Below are 19,094 nucleotides of genomic sequence, written 5' to 3'. Positions count from 1 at the left end.
TAGGAACTGCGCTATCCGATATTAAAACTCAGGTTTATGTACACTGATTAGGACTGTAAAGACAAATACCCCCACCTCCCCTTATGTTTTTACTACCACTACTAGTAATAATAATTAGTATCTTAATATCAGGTCTAAAATGTGATTTTAAATAGGTGAATTATTAACACTGCCCACGATGTAGCAGTAATTTCTGCTATCAGTGGAAAACACACAACCCCTGACTTCACTGAGCCCCCTCAGTCCTGAATCCAAAACTTTGCCATTGCATGTCAACATATTGAAAAAGTCACTTAAGTAAACTGTTTATCTATCAACTGTGCAACATGAGTTCACCATCAAGCATATAAATATGAGACAAAGAAAGAAAGAAAACTGTAACTTACAGACAATATGATCCCAGTTTGAAAACTCTCTAAGAAAAGACTTAGTCTGTCTACCTGTCTTTCTCTCCCTCTCGCTACCAGTCTATTGACATGTCCTCCCAGTTCTACAGTCCAACAGCGACTCCTGTTGGTCACAAGCAGCACTGCACACTGATTATCACACAGTCAATACTGAGTGTGCTCCCGCATGCTTAGAAACACACAAACGCATGCTAAACAACGCACACACAACATGCAGCATGCTCTAACTCTCCCTCCCAGACAAACACATAGTGACGGTGCCACACACACACGGTACATCCCTCTGATATCATGCGGCGTGCACACACACACACAAACACCGACTCGGTACACAGTGTATTATTCCTGTTCTCAGGGAAAGAACTGGAGGTTATTGGGATTCTCCTCATGCCTCATCTCGATCCAGCTGCTGCTCCTCTGCTTCCCGTTCCCTCTCTCCTTGTCCTGTTCTCTCCTTCTCTCTTTTTCTTCTGGGTCTTTCTTTCTCTTTTTCGGTCTCTTACTATTCTCACGTCTCTCTATTGATCAGTCAGTCTTTCTCTTACTGTTACCTTTCGTCACCTCACCTTTTGTACCGATCTTTTTCTGGCCTTTTGCCACCGTCTTTACAGATGTTACTTGCTGGACGACTGATTGCATCTGTTGTGGCTGTGTGCAGCTACAACTGCTTTGTTAATATCAATTAAGGGACTTCAGGGTGGGGTGCCATTCCCATTGATGAGTACATCATCTCTCTATGATTTTAATATGCGAAAAAGGCCAAGGTGGAACAATTGGCATGCTGAAGGGCATACGTAGATTGTTCGTTCAGTCCAAAGGGGAGCTCTGTTTTGCAGAAATTTCAAAAATCCATCTTGAGTTGGCACTTTCTCATTGGAATAATTGTGCATGAAGCTGCATAATATCAGCAGGGAAACCAGGAAAATATCTTATTTCCTGTCCACGACTGAACCAATCAACTCAAAGTTCAGCCAGGGCCGTCTTTTCTTTCAGCTGACCAGCTTGTTAACATCTACACACTGACCAATATTTCCTGGCTGCTCAGTCGAATAGGAAATGAACGGACTTCCTGTGACTTATTGATTGTGTAGCTCACAGTCTATACACACCGTTACACTTTCTCCATTTCCTCTCGCACACACACAATTTTTTTTTTTTGTTTGTTTCTGTTATCCCCCGTTCATGCATCAGCAATAACACGTCGCACATACCTCATGGAGAGTCGTACTTACATGCCTGTCCTGTTTCGTGGCAGCCTCATCTCACATCAAAAGGATAGCCCAGTGACAGACAGACGACATTTAGAAATCCCATCCTCTGCGATTGGACCATCGCTTAGCAACCACATTCCAGGAAGTAAAAAGCAGATACAGCTGAGGCTTTAAAAAGTGGCAACCATCCTTAGTGTTGCAACCATCCAAGATATAAGTTTCTGCCTCGCCCACTCTTTGAGACAGAAACTGGACACTGTCTAGCACCAAACAGGCAACACTAGATATCACTTCTTATATCCTTCATGTCTACATCTATTTATAAATGCTTCCATTTCTGCTTAATAAGCAGAAACCACCACAGCTTAATGTTGAGGCAAATGCTGAGATGCCTTAAGGTCCTCTTCTGCAGCATGCTGGCTCCAGTTCATAGGAAAACAGCTACTTATTATGTCATTAAGATGACGTATTATCAAATGGGTGCTGTTATTCAAGCATTCAGGGCTCTAGCGGTAAAAGTCTTCAGTTTCTCCATCGGGCGACATCCTTGGATTACTTCCCAGGTTTGGATGAGCACGAAAATGGCCCAGCACTATAAACATTTAGTATCCGAGTTAGAAAATATCTGTTTGTTGATAAAAAGCCAAAGATACAAGCCTGTGCATAAACAATGTGAGGACAGAAGTTAACTGCAACTCCCATGGCGCATTTTGGATACAAAACATCCAGAAAGTGATCCTAAAATTTAAGTGTGTCGATTGCTAAGGGCAAGTGGAAGCTGAGTTTTAGGTTTATAGAAACCTGCAGCTCACTTTTGGAGTGTATGAATTTAGCATCTCTGGCTCTGTGTTTTGTTTTCTGCAAAGATAAACCATCTTGTATTTGCTACAGCTCTGATTTGGCGCCTTTGACTGGCTCCCTTTTTATTGCAACAGCAAGTGAAACTCATGGGCATGAGCTATTTTCCAAACCAAAGTAGTTTCACAAAACATGATTTCTCAGTAAAGGAGATTAAAAAAAAAAAGTGGACATAAATAAGATAAACCTAGCTATTACTTATCAAGGAGACTCCTGTGTGTTCAGAGCAACTATTGGAATGGAAATTTACAGCGAGGAAACTCTTCGCTACTCTGTTGAGATATCTCCATGGTCTGATAAAGATGGAGACTTAAATGTAAGCTACAAAATGGATCATTATCAAGCAACAGTATGGATGACCATAGATGTTTTTTCCTTACCAAGTCATCAAAATCCGGCGCTTGGGCAATGACTTGCAGCGTCAGACACTGACGAAAAAGCCATCCTTAAACATCGGCATGATGCACGGGTGGTAACCATCATAGTTTAAAGGCGCTTGGAGGCATCAGGGGGAAACGCAGCAAAACGAACGAAAGTTAAGGTTCAAAAGTCAGAGTAGGGTGGGTTGGAGGGGTGGTGGATGGGTCCAACAACACTGACTTTCACTCAGGAGGGTGGTGTTCGTATACCGTAAGATTATAAAGCCAAACCCTGTTCTTTTTTCCTAAACCCAACCATGTGCGTTTGTTGTTGAAGGCAAAAAAACATCAATATGCAGTATTTTGCTGACGTAGTGCTTTTATTTTGAAAGAGACTGTATGTAAATGGTAAATTTCCTGTGAAGTCAGAAGTGTATTTTGAAAGAAGACAATGCATGTAACAGGCAGAACTTGACACAGCGTCCCAGATCATCAAAACCAACACACCCCGGGTACCTTTCACGTTATATCTGGACATGGAAAGTCCATGTCCAGACGTTGATATGTGACGAGGTCAAAGTGAGAACGTGTTGTTCTTACAGTCATCTACATTGGAAAATCCCAAAGCCACAGGCCTTGTTAGCACCTGATATTAACATGCATCCTGGGTGATTGGATTACAAGCGGACAGCTCTAATTACAAGTGTGAATGCATCTTGAGATCTGATCGCTTCGACCACTCCAGGGCTGCATATGGCCACAATCTTTCAGCGGTGCATACACAAATTTGTGGGCCACGTTGAAGGACCGCCTACTTGGCCCACGTCCTTGTTTGTCAGACTCCTCTTTGGATAAGCAAACTTTCAGTTGCTGCTGTTACACAGGTTAGACACAGTGCTTAAAGACCATCCATGGAGCCCCTGTCCTCCCAGTTAGTTCCATGTCTGCCTGGTTAGCATGAGTAACACACTAACAACAACACACAACACAACTTGAGCTGCACTGATTCATACCCACGTCATACGTCACTCTTCACGTCATCTACAAAACACACCCTCCAAATTTCGGTCTATTTAAGCTGCAAAATTTTCCCAGCTCTCCTTTTGCATTGCCTATGCCGCTGCTGCTCTGCATCAGTACTGCTGCTTGCTCTTTCAGCCCCACCTCCACTCCAGCATTCACCTGCAGGGTCAAGCTAAGGGGGGTAATATTTAATCATCACTCCCCAATATTAGGTACGTAAAGTTAGCTGTTTGATGCTAACAGTTAGGCCTGTCACTGTGTGTGTGTCAGGTGGACTCTAACCAGTGAGTGTATAACATGACAAACCCGCTGCCAGTTAAGAACAACAATGCCTTTTCGTTGATGTATGTGTTAATTTGCATAGACAGCCCTAAAGTAAAGATCATAAATGTTCCTCGAGACACATTCGCATGTGTTCTAATGCCAGGTAGGAACAGGCTCACAGACATCCCCACCATCAGCAGAAACAAGCAGGGTCGTTGGAGTTGAAGTCACTTGGCAAATTTAATCTTTTTAACTTTTTTTCCCTTTCTGCATTCATCACCCATCCTCCTTGTTTTTCTCTTTATGTTCCAGATCTCCTCCTCTCTCCTCTCCGCTTGCCTGCTCAGCTCCTTCTCTCCTTTCCCGACTGTTGTTCATCAATCTTTCCTCTCCCTCACATCATTGTCTTGTCCCCCTGTCCCCAACTACCTTGTTACATCAACCTACACCCCATAACTGTCTCTGCTCGTCACCATCACATTATGTCTGCGTAATTTTTATTTCCTCCACCACTCCAAAGCAAAATGTTTTGCTGCAGGCAGGATAGCATTGCACTGAGCTGCTGAACATGTTAAATGTGTCCTAGTTCTCCCTCTCTCTCTCTCTCTCTCTCTCTCTCGCTGGCTATTTCACACCTGGTTGCCTCTTCCCGACTCCCAACACAGTACTACACAACAGTCATTAATTGGAAGGAGAGGGAAATCATATTCTCTCCCCAGCAACAAAAAATGTTGTGGGTTCCAGACTGAGCTGCAAACACTGTGCATGAGTTAATATCTACTGTGCTGCCTGCAGCTATAGCGACAGTGGCCCATTTTATAAAACATTAAACTGTGATATTTTTATTCGTCAAGCTATGTTAAACCAAACCAACGCACTGAAAAAACCTTAAGCACATATTACTTTCAGGATATTTATGTTTGCCACAAGCCTGTGAGTACCAGCTCAATACGCTTGAACATAACCGAATAGGCTGGGAATGTACCACAGTCACAGTAACTTTTTTTATTATTATTATTATTATTATTATTATCATTATCATTATTATTAGTAGTATTACATTTCTTTTTTAAATTATTATATTTCTTTTTTGGAATTGTTTTATTTTATTTTATTTTATTTCTATATTTTTTATTTATTTATTTATTTTTTTAAATAATTTCCTTTATTTTATTTTTCTAGAATATTACTAGGACAATAATAATGACAGTTATTATTATTGTTATTTTTTTCTTTTTCTTTTTTAAATTATTTTATTTTTATATATTTGGGACATTTTTGTTATTATTATTTATTATATATTTCTTTAATTCTTTTATTTTATTTTTTTCTAGAATATTATTAGGACAATAATATGACAGTTTTTATAATTGTTATTTTTTTCTTTTTTAAATTATTTTATTTTATTTTTATATTTTTGGGACATTTTTGTTATTATTATTTATTATATATTTCTTTAATTATTTTATTTTATTTTTTCTAGAATATTACTAGGACTATAATATGACAGTTTTTATAATTGTTATTTTTTTCTTTTTTTAAATTATTTTATTTTATTTTATTTTTATATTTTTGGGACTTTTTGTCATTATTATTTATTTTATTTTTATTATTATTTATTTGTATTATATATTTTTTTTTTCTTTTCTTTTTTTTATTTATTTTTATTATATTTTTTCTGGACTATTACCAGGACAGTGGCCTCTGTTTTGTGACCCACCTGGGACTTGAGTCAACAGCTCTGGTTATGTACTGTAAAATCAAATATACAGCGTATTATGGGTAAAACTGAGAGAACCAAAGTGAAGCACAATCATTATTAGTAACTTTTTTCATGATTATTATAATTATTTATTTATTTTATTTTATTTTATTTTATTTTATTTTATTTTATTTTATTTATTCTGGAATATTACCAGGGCAACGGCCTCTGTTTTGTGACCTACATGATGAGACTAGTTGGTCAACTCCTCTGGGTGTGTATTGTAAATTTAAATATACAGCATATGATGGGTAGATATTTCATCAGACCATATTTTACCAGCAGTACATTTACTGCCGCAGTGCACATTCCCCCCCTTTTTAAAACTTTATCCACCTCCTCCTCGATTCACTGTCTCCTTTACCTCAGGGTTCTTACCTCACTTTTCGTTTCATTTTCTCGTATTTCTGTCTCCATTTTTTATCTATCTATTTCACTCTGTCTCTGTCCTTCTCTCTTTCCGTTTCCCTGCGGCCTTAGTATGAATGAGTTTTTTTTTTCCGTCCACTTCACTTCATAACGGCCTTGACAAGTCCCATATTGATTGCACTTGCAGATTAGAATTGATCCCACTATACACTGTATTTTCCTTTCTGTTTGGCTCTTCCCGGTATGATGAGCACTTTTCAGTATCCATTCATCAAAACGACGGTTTGAACGTTTTGGACGAAAACAGTTGTGTAACCTCGATGAGGAAAATTGGAGTAAGGATTTAAAGGTGATCATTAAAAATATGTCCAGTAAGGTTTATTGTGTTTGCTGATTGTTTCTTGTTTTTTTTGTTGTGTTTTTTCCAGAGACTAAGACCTCCCCCATACCGTCCTCCAACGCACCACAAAAGGCTGAACCTCCAGTGGGCAGAGCTGCCAGGCTCCTCACATTTTTCTCCCCTTTGCTGTTAGGAATGCTGCTGCTGTTCATGTGGTGAGCAAACACACACACACACACACACACACACACATCTTGTAATGAGTCTGCAGCCCCTCATCTTTGCATTGATTATGAGCTCAGTCATTCAGTCACATATTGGCAAGTCGATGCATGTCTATCGATGTCAAGAGCATGTTTAATAGAACAAGAGCAACAACGATTGGGTGAGTTTGTTTTATGACCCAGCGGGGTGTTTTTCTTCATATTTTTCTGCAGAAGCCCAGAAGGGATTGAGGGAAAAATCCAATTCAAAGCTGTCCCATTTCATTAATTTTACAGGTTTTACTCTATGAATCATGTTGTAATAGTACGTCTCTTGTCGAAGATGGAGATGTTGAGCGATGAATGCTGAAACGCTGAATGTCACGGATTACGACAAAGCTCTCTGTTAAAGGTGTGCAAACAGGAAATGGTTTTTGCATCCTGCGAGATAAAAAGAGACACACTGACAACAGCATCCCTACAATAACACTTTAACCAAATGACATTAAACATGGCTGCATCCCCAACTGAACACCTGCTGCTCATTTTAACCACTGGAGGACGAAGCGAGCCAGCTTTGGTTGGATGAATATGCTAAAGACACATTCATGCCAATTCCCCGACCGTACCCTCGACTCCAGTGGGTCCAACTGGGAATCTGTGATGTGCTGTTGACACACAGTGTTATCTCTTCAGATCACGATTTGTTTTTGTAATACAGGCCAATGCTAGTTTATGTTTCTGCTTCACTGCAGTTCAGGGACAAATAGTCTTCTTTTTGATTCACTACCTTTATCTGACAGCTATAGTTAACATCTATTTTACAGCTATACGATGAGCTTATGAACTGCAATGCAAAGGTCCCCTAAAAGTGCTTGTTTTGCCACTGACAGGCTCATATTGTGATTCTAAGTGTCTGACAGCATTAGAGAAAGGAACCCTACAGAGATATACCTTTTTGTTAAAGAGTGATGGGAGCGATCACACCGAGATGAAACGCCAGAAACGCGACGCCAGTAAAACCATTGTTTTCCTATGATACGGCGTGTCTGAGCAGCGTTCAAGCGTCTTTTTAGACAGGTGTTTTTCTGGCGTTTTTGTAGATGCTTCTTTTTAGACGCTTCTTTTTAAATGCACGTTTTTAGATGCGCGTAGACGCTGAAAAGTTAAAATATTTTCAATTTTTTGAGCATCAGACGCCAGTAGCTAGCATGCATTGAATAAGCACTTTCAGCGTTTCAGGCGTCTTTGAAGTGTCCGCGTCTCACTTCTGTGTGATCACCCCCTAAGATCCTCTTCTTTAACAGGAACAGCCCCAAAATCACCATTGGCAAACCCACCAGACTCCATTTAAATGAACAGTTATTTTAGCATGTATAGAGCATATTTTAACATCTTACTAGGTGGATTAAGGGTTTTTTTTTTCAACCAAACCAAAGTTGGTGATTGTTGAAACAGTGGAAAGATGAACTAAATTGGTTTTCTTGAGTTTTATTTTGTTTCTGGTGACATTGCATAAAGTGTGTTTTACGAGGATAAAATAACAATTTTTTTAAATGGAGTCTGGTCGGTTTGGCGATCGCCATTTCCAGGCTGTTTCTGGTTAAACAAAAAGGTTTATCTCTGCAGGGATCCTTTCCAAAATGTTTTCAAACTCTTAAAATGATGATTTGAGCCCGTCAGTTGCAAAAACAAAAACTTTTAGGTCCTTTGTTGTTTAATTTGTACATGCTTCTGCTTGGGTTCATAATACAGCAATATAATATATCAATCATATGCCGATGACACACAGTTATACATATCTGTTTCCACCAATAACCTTAGCCCGATAAATGATCTCATCCAGTGCAGATATCAGACTTTGGATGGTACCATGTGAGCATGTCAAAACACTGATCTTGACTTCCGGATGCACATCTCTGATATTTCTAAGCCTGCCTTTTATTACCCCAGAAATATATCAAAAGTTAGATGCTTTTTGTCTCAGTCAGACTCTGAAAAGCTGGTTCACGCTTTTATTTCCAGTAGGCTGGTTTACTGTACTGGACTTTTTGCTGGACTGACAAAGCAGATGTTAAATACACTCCAGCTTATTCATGTCTGACCACATAACTCCTAATTTATCTTCTCTTCAACGGCTCCCAATATAACAAAGAATTGATTTTAAAATACTAAATGTTTTAATGGTTTAGCTCCTTCCTATGTTGCTGTAGTGCACAGCAGAGATATCCCTTAGATCGTCATTAGCTACTTATTGTACCTAAAATCAACTGTCAATCAGCTCATGGTGCTCTCTACTCTCTGGATTCTCTTTCTCATGAACTATGGTCCACTACAACAGTCTTCTATTTTAAAAGTAAACTAAAAAATGTGTCGTTTTTCGCAAGATATAGTCAGGATTTGTTTTAGAAATGAGTATTAAAATTTTTATTATCTGCCCCTTTTTAAGAATAATGATAAAAATAACACCTTAATTTCTTTGTTTTTGTCATTTCCTGCTTGTTTTTATGTAATACCTTATTATTTTATATAATATTTTACGTTTGTCATGTATGTATGTGTCTTAAGCACAGTAAGGTTACACTTGTCATATAAAATTTGCTATACAAATAAAGTTGACTTGACTTTTAGTAGATGTAAATTGACAGTGCACTTTCACTCAATATTGGACCAATTTCAGAAACTGTTGTTCCTGTTAGTCACTGAGACACTAAAACGTATGATAATAGGGTCCAGGTTGGGAAATACCAAGTTACTCTTTAAAGATTAAAGCAGTTGTTACAAATTGTTGAAGATGAAATTAGTATTTTTTCTCAGGAGTCCCCACATATATCTTGTGACCCTCTTGACAGGGCCAACATTTGTATGTGGGGCCCATGTGGGTAGTAAATGGGCTGAAAAACGGGGCCCTATATTTGATTGTCCATGTGTTCTATATTGGCCAGATGCCAGTTGCCCACATGGGTTATGCTGGGACTACCTGGGTATAAAGTGGGTCCAAGATGGGCATCTTATCTTGGTAAACCCACCCATGTGGGCAAATGTCACAGGGCCAATATGGAACCTGTGGACAATCCAATGTAGGGCCCGTTTACGACCCACATGGGACCCACATACCAATATTGATCGGGCCCTATTAGGAATCAGTACTTTTATTTGAGTACAAAGATACAAACATACATCCAGCATAAGTACTAACTAAAAAAGGCAAATCCCAAGGGATAAAAAAAAATGGTCGGTTTCAGTTGTATAATCAGGCACAGCTTGTGATGCCTAATTTGTGCTTTTGTTTCTCTCCCCAGATGTAAATGTCTTATTCCTGAAGGGAGTAGGCGGAAGAAGAGGAGGAGGAGGAGGCTGGTCTTTTTCTATTTTGCACATGTTTCAAGGATACAGTGCATTGATCATTTTCTGTCCATCACACAGTTACTCACCGAGATTACTTAGACATGAAACCAGACGATGATAATGCGATTCAGCATTTTTGATTAATGGTGACAAAGAAATTCTTCAGAGGAACTTTTGAAAGCGGCATCACGACCACCACCACCATCATCAACAACAGCAGCAGCAGCAGCAGCAGCAGCAACAGGAGCAGCAACAGCAGTGATATCAGTATAAACAGTCTTATATTACCCCCTGGTGGCTTTAAAGGGCCACAGCAGACTTTTTTGGGCAGACAACAGTTTGGTTTGGGAATCTCCTCTTCAGAGCAAGAAAATCAACTCAAAAATCCTCCTCATCATTACCTTTTTGTTCTATTTTTTATTGATCATGAATTAATTTCTTACTTCCTTCTGAAATCGCAGAACGATACAGACAAACACACACACACATAGAGCATTCGCGTGTGTGTTTGTGTGTATGGTTACCGTAGCGGTCCCCATACAGCTAAATCATCATGCCAAAGACTCAACTTCACCCCCCAACAAAGTGGTTCCCAAACAATTCACTGAGCTTCCTGAAGCCTGTGTCTGCCTTCGTCGTGGGTTGAAGAACCCCCCCAGAAAGTTATGTGCGTGCGTGCGTGTGCACAACACTCGATTGATGTCGACTCAAACAGTGTACGGATGAAACTTGGGACGAGTCCGAGGAACCCTGCAGCTCCTGTTTGTGTACCATTTAACAAAGAAGCCACACAAGTACTCAATCTGACTCTGAATCTGTCTGCGGCGACTGAATCAAACTGACGGAGCGAGTCGGGGTGTTTTGTTTGTTTGGGTTTTTTTTTTTTTTTTGGATATGAGGACTAACACTTTGAAGAATTCAGTAACGGTAGTCTGGCTTATTTAGACAATTAGCTTTACACTCTGCTTTCACCGACTGGCAAAGAGGACCTGGATTGTAAAAGAAAATAAAAATAAAATAAAGTGGATTTGAGACTGAACAATTCTTTGCCCACCTATTTGTTTTGGTTCGACAACGACGACGAAGTTGGTTATTGAAACAATGATGCGAGCTTTGTTGGTTTTTCATTCTGCTCTATGCTGTAAGATACAATAACACAAAACAGTTTGCTTTCCAAAATTCTGACGCCTTTACGAACACAAAATATGTCTTTTTGCAGTTTACATTTCAATAGCCAATATCACCAGTTAATATTATGTTATTCAAAGGAATATTGATGTGTTTTATTGTATTTTTTTTATCTTATGGACAAATAATACAAACACACATATAGGATTTTAGTTTTGTTTTTTGTTTCTTTTTTTCAGAGATTCATAATGGCTTAATTCTCCTTGATCCTATTTTGTAAACTATGATATGTAACTTTAACATTGAACAAAAAGTTTATTATTTAATAATAATAATAATGTATGTATTAGCAGTAGAATGTCGTAACCTGTACCTGGGGTCTTTTTTATAGATGTATATACAATGACAGGTTTCAACCATTAAATGTGACCATTTCACAATGAATGATGACACGCTGGCTTCATTCTCATTTCGCCTTTCCAGGGCATACATATCAGGGCCGCATTTTGCTTCCCGCCCTGATTGGGTGATCCAAATTATTGTCTCCTGATTAAAAAAGATGAAGGTGAATGCAAAGGGGAATTTAATTTTAAACGGGCACAAAGACACAAGTAACTTTCCATGACGTTTAAATGTTTAATTGTTTTTCAGGAGGTTAGTTGTTGAGGACTGGTGAATGGATGTAAGAGGGAGTGAAGGTGGAGGAGAAATGTCTTCTGATGCGTTGATTTGGGAGGATGTACTAGAGGTCAGACAGAGGTAGACTCAGTATAGGGGATCTGTCACCGGCGTATTTTTTTACCCGAGCTGATTACAGGCCCCCTAGACGGTACCTAGAATGAGACATGGGAGAGGTATGCACCAGATTGAATAAGAAGAGATGATGGGAGAAGGGACGAGAGGAAGGATGAAGGGAAGGGGAAGGGACAGTGAAGGTGGGTTGAGTAATCCAAGACTAACAGAGCAGGATGGGTCGACCAGGTATAAGTAGGCTTGGCAGGTAATCAGAGGTGTGGTGGAGGCATGGCCCTGCTCCTGGACCTAAGTTAACAAATTAACTTCATGAATTAACAGTGATGATCAATTTTTTACTTCCCACTTTCTGCCATAGACAAACACTCCTTCACTTCAGGTTGTCTGAATCAAAATTTGTGACCATGTAGAGAATGTTTTTCTCACTTTGGCGCAATGGGAGACATTTATTCACAGATTCAGATTATGGTTTGGGTGTGATGTATCACTTTCTTTTGACTTCCATCTCTTTTTTTTTTCTTGACATTTAAAATGTATTAAATCAGTGGTTCCTAACTGGTGGGTCACGGTCCAAAAGTGGGTTGTGGGTCGATTCGTTATGGACCACAAGTGACTTGCAAATGTGTCAAGTTTTTAAAAAACACACTTTATTTTGAAGTACAGTGGATTCCTGGCATAGAGCTTTACTTTTGAAGTGCTGTTTCCTGCTGTAGATTAAGTGACTAATGGACAGCTACTTGACAGAGACAGCAAACTACCTCAACGATGACTAAGGACAAATCTTGACCCTGGGGCTGAACCAGTTGGGAACCACTGGACTAAACTGATGTGTCAGCACAGGAGTTGTGTCCATCATTTTTTTGATGATTTTATTTGGCCTCAGTCATTGGACATTAAATATGTCTCATGTGGTGCACACATATCCTCACTATGAAAGACACTTATTTGGGCAACTTGAAAAAGTGCATTTATAAGAGGAAGTGTTAGTTTCCCACTGCTAGTATGCTTGCAATGACATGCTAACATGCTAAAATGTTTACCATGTTCACAATCCTGGTTTAGCACATTAGCATGCTAACATTTGTGCATTAGCACTAAGTGCAGCTGCGGCAGATGCTGCTCAAGGCAAAATCAGGTGATGAAAGTATATGCATTCACTCCTCTGGGGAACATGAATGTACCGAATCACATGCCAATCCACCAAATAGTTGAGTTATTTCAATAACAACCACAACTGCCAACCAGCTGGTGTCGCTTCAGGAAAAGTATGATCACCAAAGTCAGCAGGATTCATCATCTGGGGGCCATGAATGTGTGTGGAAAGTTGTGTGACATTCAATCAAGTAGATGTTCACATATTACCCTGAATCATTAACAATTTCATCCTCTGGGGAACATGAATGTATGTACCTAACTTGGCACAGCACGGCAATCCATTGAAAATTTTAGATATTCCAATAACAACCACAAACATCGACATGCTGTTGGCATTAGAGAAGTCTGTGGTTCACCAAAGTCAGAAGGGTTCGTAGTCTGGGGGACATGAATATCTATAGCAAGTCATGGCAATCCACTAATAGTGGGGTACGGACTGGCCATTGGACAGATATTACCATCTTTAGAGGCGTGCTACTAGAATGACATTGGCATTGTTGTTTGAGAGCTAGACAGTTTCCCTTTATTCATCAATGGTACAAGAACTCTTTCCTTTTTTTAAGTCTTCATATTTGTGTTGGCAGCACAGTGTTGCAGTGGTCAGCACTGATGCCCCACAGCAAGAGGGTTCTTGGTTTGAACCCAGGGTGGGGGTTTCGTAACTTGGGGTGGGGCAGACCTTATATGCAGAGTTTCCATGTTCTTTCCATGTCAGCGTGGGTTTTCTCCAGGTACTCCGGCTTCCTCCCACAGTCCAAAGACATGCAGGTTAATTGGTGACTCTAAATTGTCCGTAGGTGTGAATGTGAGTGTGAATGGCTGTCTGTCTCTATGTGTCAGCCTTGTGATAGTTGGGTGACCTGTCCAGGGTGTACCCTGCCTCTCACCCAATGTCAGCTTGAATAGGCTCCCAGTAGGATAAGGGGTTACAGAAAGGAATGAATGAATGAATATTTGTGTTTAAATAGCTGCAAACACCTTTGGACACGTGTGTACTTCTTGGAAATGTATTCATATTTTCCGGATCTTAAAGGATAATTGTACTTTACCAAGACTTGGCTGATGTTGCTGCAGCTTTGACCATCATTTCTAGCATTTACAAAAGCATGTTACTCACAGAAGTAATTGGCTGAAATGTGGGAACGCTGTGACACTGCCACAGTAAAGTCTGACAAGGCCAGAAACGCGAGTATTCAGACTATCAGACGAGTTTCGAGCAAGCCAACAGTCTCTGAATGGTTGCAAAAGATGATCATTTTACCCTTTATTTTCTGACTAGTTCGGCTAAAGTGGAGTTTTGTTACAAACCTGTGTGATCGTCCAACTGCTTGTGTTTCATACCCCATCTGAGACGTTCAGATCTCGGCGGTAAACTCTCTTAGATAGAAACAATATTAACATTCAACCTCATGCATTCGACAAGGAACACAGGAACTAAGGAGATACGGTTGGTCAAAACTCCCCTTTTGACCTTAAACTCTTCGCTCCCTGCGCCTTTCTCTCCCTCTCTCTTTAATCTGTCTCACTGTCTCGCTTTCTTCACTCAAGCTCTCTTTCTTTCAATATTCTGACAAGTTCTGGCAGGCCAACGTTGAGACCGAGGACAAATCAATACACCATCTAACAGCTGTCAGCTGGAGTCCTCGGTGTGTGTGCAGACAGGAGAGTATCTGCTGCCGTGGATATTGCATTCATTACTCTCTCCTTCCTTTCGCCCTCTTCCCTTCCTTTAACTGGTCTTTTGTCTTTTGAGCTGGGGTGTCGATGAGAACCCAATTAATATGTGCAATGACGGGGCATGAAGGGAGCGAGGAGCCTCAAGAGACCATGACATAAGAATAATATTGTCCCTGATCTTTGTGTCATAAATAAATATAGTTAATAAATAGCATCATGGAACATTTCAACTGAGCTTTGATCAAATGCAGTTGAAATGTTCAGCCGTGCTCCCCTCCTGTGCCACCATATGATCAGCATTAACCTCTATATAGGAAAGTCTGTGTGTGTGTGTGTGTGTGTGTGTGTGTGTGTGTGTGTGTTTGCCATCCGGAGCCTGTCAGTTCCAGCAGCCTTACTCTGCTCTAATGACTAACTTGACCTTTCACTGATAACTGGATGAATGACACGACCTCTCCTCCCCTCTCACTTCCGCCCCGGCTTCTGGCTCTCGCCTCTTTAAACACTCAACTCGCTGCCTCTCTGTTTTTCCATCACTTCCTATATCTGTTATCCTGTCTTTCTCAGTTTCTCAGTGTTTTAGCTTCTTCTTCTTCTTCTTCTTCTTCTTCTCCTTCTTCTTCTTCTTCTTCTTCTTCTTCTTCTTACCTATTTACAGAACCTCAACACACACTTTTCCTCCAAACTTCTTATGAGTCTTTGTTCCTCTGGGCATCATTTCACACAGGTTTGAAGCCACGTATTAAACACATCAAAACACGTGGCTCGTTATGGACACTTGTGCTTTTGCTTTTGGCAGCAATATGTTGTTTCCTTTTCACAAAACCATTTTTTGCTATGCACACTAATTAGGAGGCTAGGTCAATTTGAATTTGAATATACACTCAGTGGTCACTTAATTAGGTACACCTGTGAAATCTAATGCAATCCAGTAAAACAGCGCAGCCATAAATATTCTTTTACTTGCATGTTCAAGTTTGATTGACACTATCAGAAAGGTATTAATATCACTGGATGTTTATGGATGTTATGTTCATACTCTAAGACAGTGGTTTTCAATTTTTTTTGCCCAAGGCACACCTGTATTTATATGTGTGCACAATAGCCTTTATAACGTGTGTTATCACTCTTACCATGCCATAAATGTTTGTTTTTGTTTACTAATATCAAATAACAATTGACCACCAGCTATTGCTCTTGAAATATTTATTAACAAAATGATTCAAAAATTAATTTTAGACTTTTTAAAATTACACCAAAGCGCCAATAACACATCCATTTAAATGGGAAGTAATGTAAGATAAAGTGATGTGTCACACACTTATGATTCCAAACGGCGACATATAGGCTCCTGGAAAGGTTTTTAAATTACGTTAAATTACATGTATTTTTTTAGGTAGAGTTTGCCTCTTTATTAGGAAATGGGCGTGCACAACATACTGATACAGTCAATTAATAATTCATTCATAGCTTTTTGTGTAGGCCCAGTTGAATATTGCAATAATAATGTGTGGTTATCACAAATTCCCACAGCACACCATTTGAGGACCACTGCTGTAAGATTATTTTTACAAGTTTAGAATGTCTACAGCAACCTAAACTAAGACAGACAGAGAAAGGTGTACACAGCATAATAGAAAAGAAGATGGTAAAAGTTTATTAAAGAACAAATATAAAAAAAACAGAGGAGGAAGAAAATAGAAATAAATAAAACAAAAAAATAAAATTAAATTAAATACAAGATAAATATGGAGTAAATACAGGTTGCAACAAAACAATTCAGGACACATTTGGATTTAATTAATTTTCCACTTTTAAACTGAGTGGAATAAAAATTAAAGCTGCTGAGTTTGGCCACTAGAGGGCAGCAAAGACAACCACCTTCACTGTGCGCTGTCCATGGTGCTGATACATTCAAAGGCATTCGGTGTCTCTGTGCCTCTCTCCATGGTGCTGAATAATTCAGACGCATGGTATATCCCAATTCTCTGATGTCATATCTGCTCTGTCCTGGTGTGACCCGCAAATCAGTAGAGTCCACCATAGTAATGGGTGGTTCAGTTACCATCATTCTGCCTTTTGCTATGTGTCCGTCAACTTTTGAGTGTTTAAATACATGAGAGGCAAACCCAACATGTCATGCACTGTGCTCACATAATGGCAATGGTTTCATATCATGAAAATATGACTTAAAAGGACAGCTAATGCAAAACCAAGGAACATTGGCACACATTTCATAGCAGTCTGCTTTGGCCAAGTGATTAGAGTCCTGACGATGTTTGCCTCTCAGTTTAACCAGTCACATGACTTCCACCTACTGGTCCTCAGCCTTAAACACAACAGAAAACACTTGTTGTCATAAGTAAGTGCCACGTAATGAGAGTTCATGTCATGAGTCATGTTGTTATTCACCACAATTACTGCCAGAACATTGGGGTCCAAGACGTTACTCACTGCGGACTCATTCTCCTAATTATGGTGATTCTCACGATTACTTGTCACTCTCCCAGAGAACTGAGGCTTATTGTCCTTCAGATAGATTTAGTCAGACCTGAGTTAGACCATCATTTGACAAAATCAGGCCAAATATGCAGGCTTTGCCAGTCACTTTGTGTCGGAGAAAACATTTTAGGGCAGGATCAGGCTTTTTAGCTTCAGGTTATTATGGAAAGCAGACACGCAGACAAATTGCAAAGCAAATGTGGAGACAGTTGCTCCAGTCAGAATAAATATATCAGGAAATGTCTGACTAAGATGTTATGGTTCGAGTATTGTACTGATTTCGAGTTGTTTTTGTTAGTTGGAATATTGTATTGTAAGTGTTTTTGCGCATGTATGAACATGAGTGTGTCATATATTTATATATGAATAACGGCAACCAGAGGAATATGCAGTTACGTGCGAGGAGGATGATGAAGAGAAAGAGAGAAATAAATAAATAAATGAATAATGGTGATAATAATAATAATAATAATGTTGCTAAAAAGGTTCAATAACGACATAAATTAACAAAAATCGTGTTAAAGAAATTAAAAATAAGGCATTAAGATATTAGAAGGAGAGAAAGCAAACCACTGATTAACTCCTAAATTCTAAATGGCAACCTACTGAGGAAGTCATTTAGAATAAAGGGAACCAGGCTCATTAAAGACATCTCATTAAAAGGGATTAAACTGATATGATCTTCTCAGATCTTTAATAGAGACATTATTAAAATTGGATTTTACATGAGTGATGAAATTTAAATTTATTGCACAGCGCTCAGCAAAGTTTGCCTAATAAAATAAAATGGGGGAGCAAATATTATCTGCCAGTTAGGGTTCAATAACGGGAGGAAAAAATATATCTAAAGCAACATTTATTTGCAAGACAACAGTTAGTTTGATGTACACAGTGTCTCAAGCACATTTTGTATCCTGGAACAGTAAATTATTCTGAGCGAACAGTCAGTCACTTCACAATAACCACTGCATGTTGTTAGGTTACAGTATGAAGTCACACTGTTTAGTGTCTGATCATTTGTTTTCATTCTGTGGTCTCTTTCACCCTCTAGTGGTCGTCAGAGAAACTGCAGCCACTAAAAGTAAGAGCTCTTGTGGAAATCCCATCGATCACATGACTGTGCTGTTGCTGATACAAACATCAGTTCTCAAATCTAAAAATTAGTTATCAGATATATGGGTCTATCAGTGATCACACTAACAATTCTATCGTCTGTATCTGTGTTACCTTCTCTATCCCTCTAGAAATGCTGACATTACTAGTACCATCACATCCCTATGTTGCTTTACCTTTTGCCATGATAAATGTTTGTTTGTAGAGGAATATTTTGTAGTCACTGATCCATCTTTGATTAAAACTGACAGGAATGTTGCCTTGTCTTTGCAGAATAGAGTCAAACTTCTCTTTTCTCACTATATTGTCCATCCTAAGTTGCAGGCTCTGAGAATTAGGGTTATTCACACAAGTCAATATTTCGAACATCACTTTTAACTGTAGGTTTGAAGGAGCATTACCTTAACCTACCTTACACCTCAAGTTCTCCATTTCCAGCTAGAAAATTCAATACTGGCAAGTCGACTTCCAGTGTTCAACATTGAACCTTTACGCTATAAATGTTTGAACGTAGTTTGTGTTAATAATGTTTAATCTTAGTCCTGGTCACAGTCAGAGCCCATAACTCTATGGATTCCACAAAACACAAGCACAGTTGAGACATATGTGATTCATGACATGA

At 39.2% G+C, this 19,094-nt stretch overlaps 1 protein-coding gene across 1 annotated transcript in view; it reads left to right on the top strand.

Annotated features, from left to right (window-relative positions):
- Positions 1-11,716, top strand: part of cntfr (ciliary neurotrophic factor receptor) — a 357,541-nt gene extending 345,825 nt beyond the window's left edge. Inside the window, exons 10-11 of the mRNA XM_033647215.2 lie at positions 6,682-6,808; positions 10,099-11,716. Coding sequence (XP_033503106.1) covers positions 6,682-6,808; position 10,099 — 128 coding nt within the window. The 3' untranslated portion in view covers positions 10,100-11,716. The remainder of the gene's footprint in view (positions 1-6,681; positions 6,809-10,098) is intronic.
- The last annotated feature ends 7,378 nt before the right edge of the window (positions 11,717-19,094 follow it).

Source organism: Epinephelus lanceolatus, chromosome 19 (genome assembly GCF_041903045.1).
Source record: "Epinephelus lanceolatus isolate andai-2023 chromosome 19, ASM4190304v1, whole genome shotgun sequence".
Classification (NCBI taxonomy): Eukaryota; Metazoa; Chordata; class Actinopteri; order Perciformes; family Serranidae; genus Epinephelus; species Epinephelus lanceolatus.
Note: the sequence above shows the minus strand (reverse complement) of the source record. Positions and strands in the feature narration are given on the sequence as shown.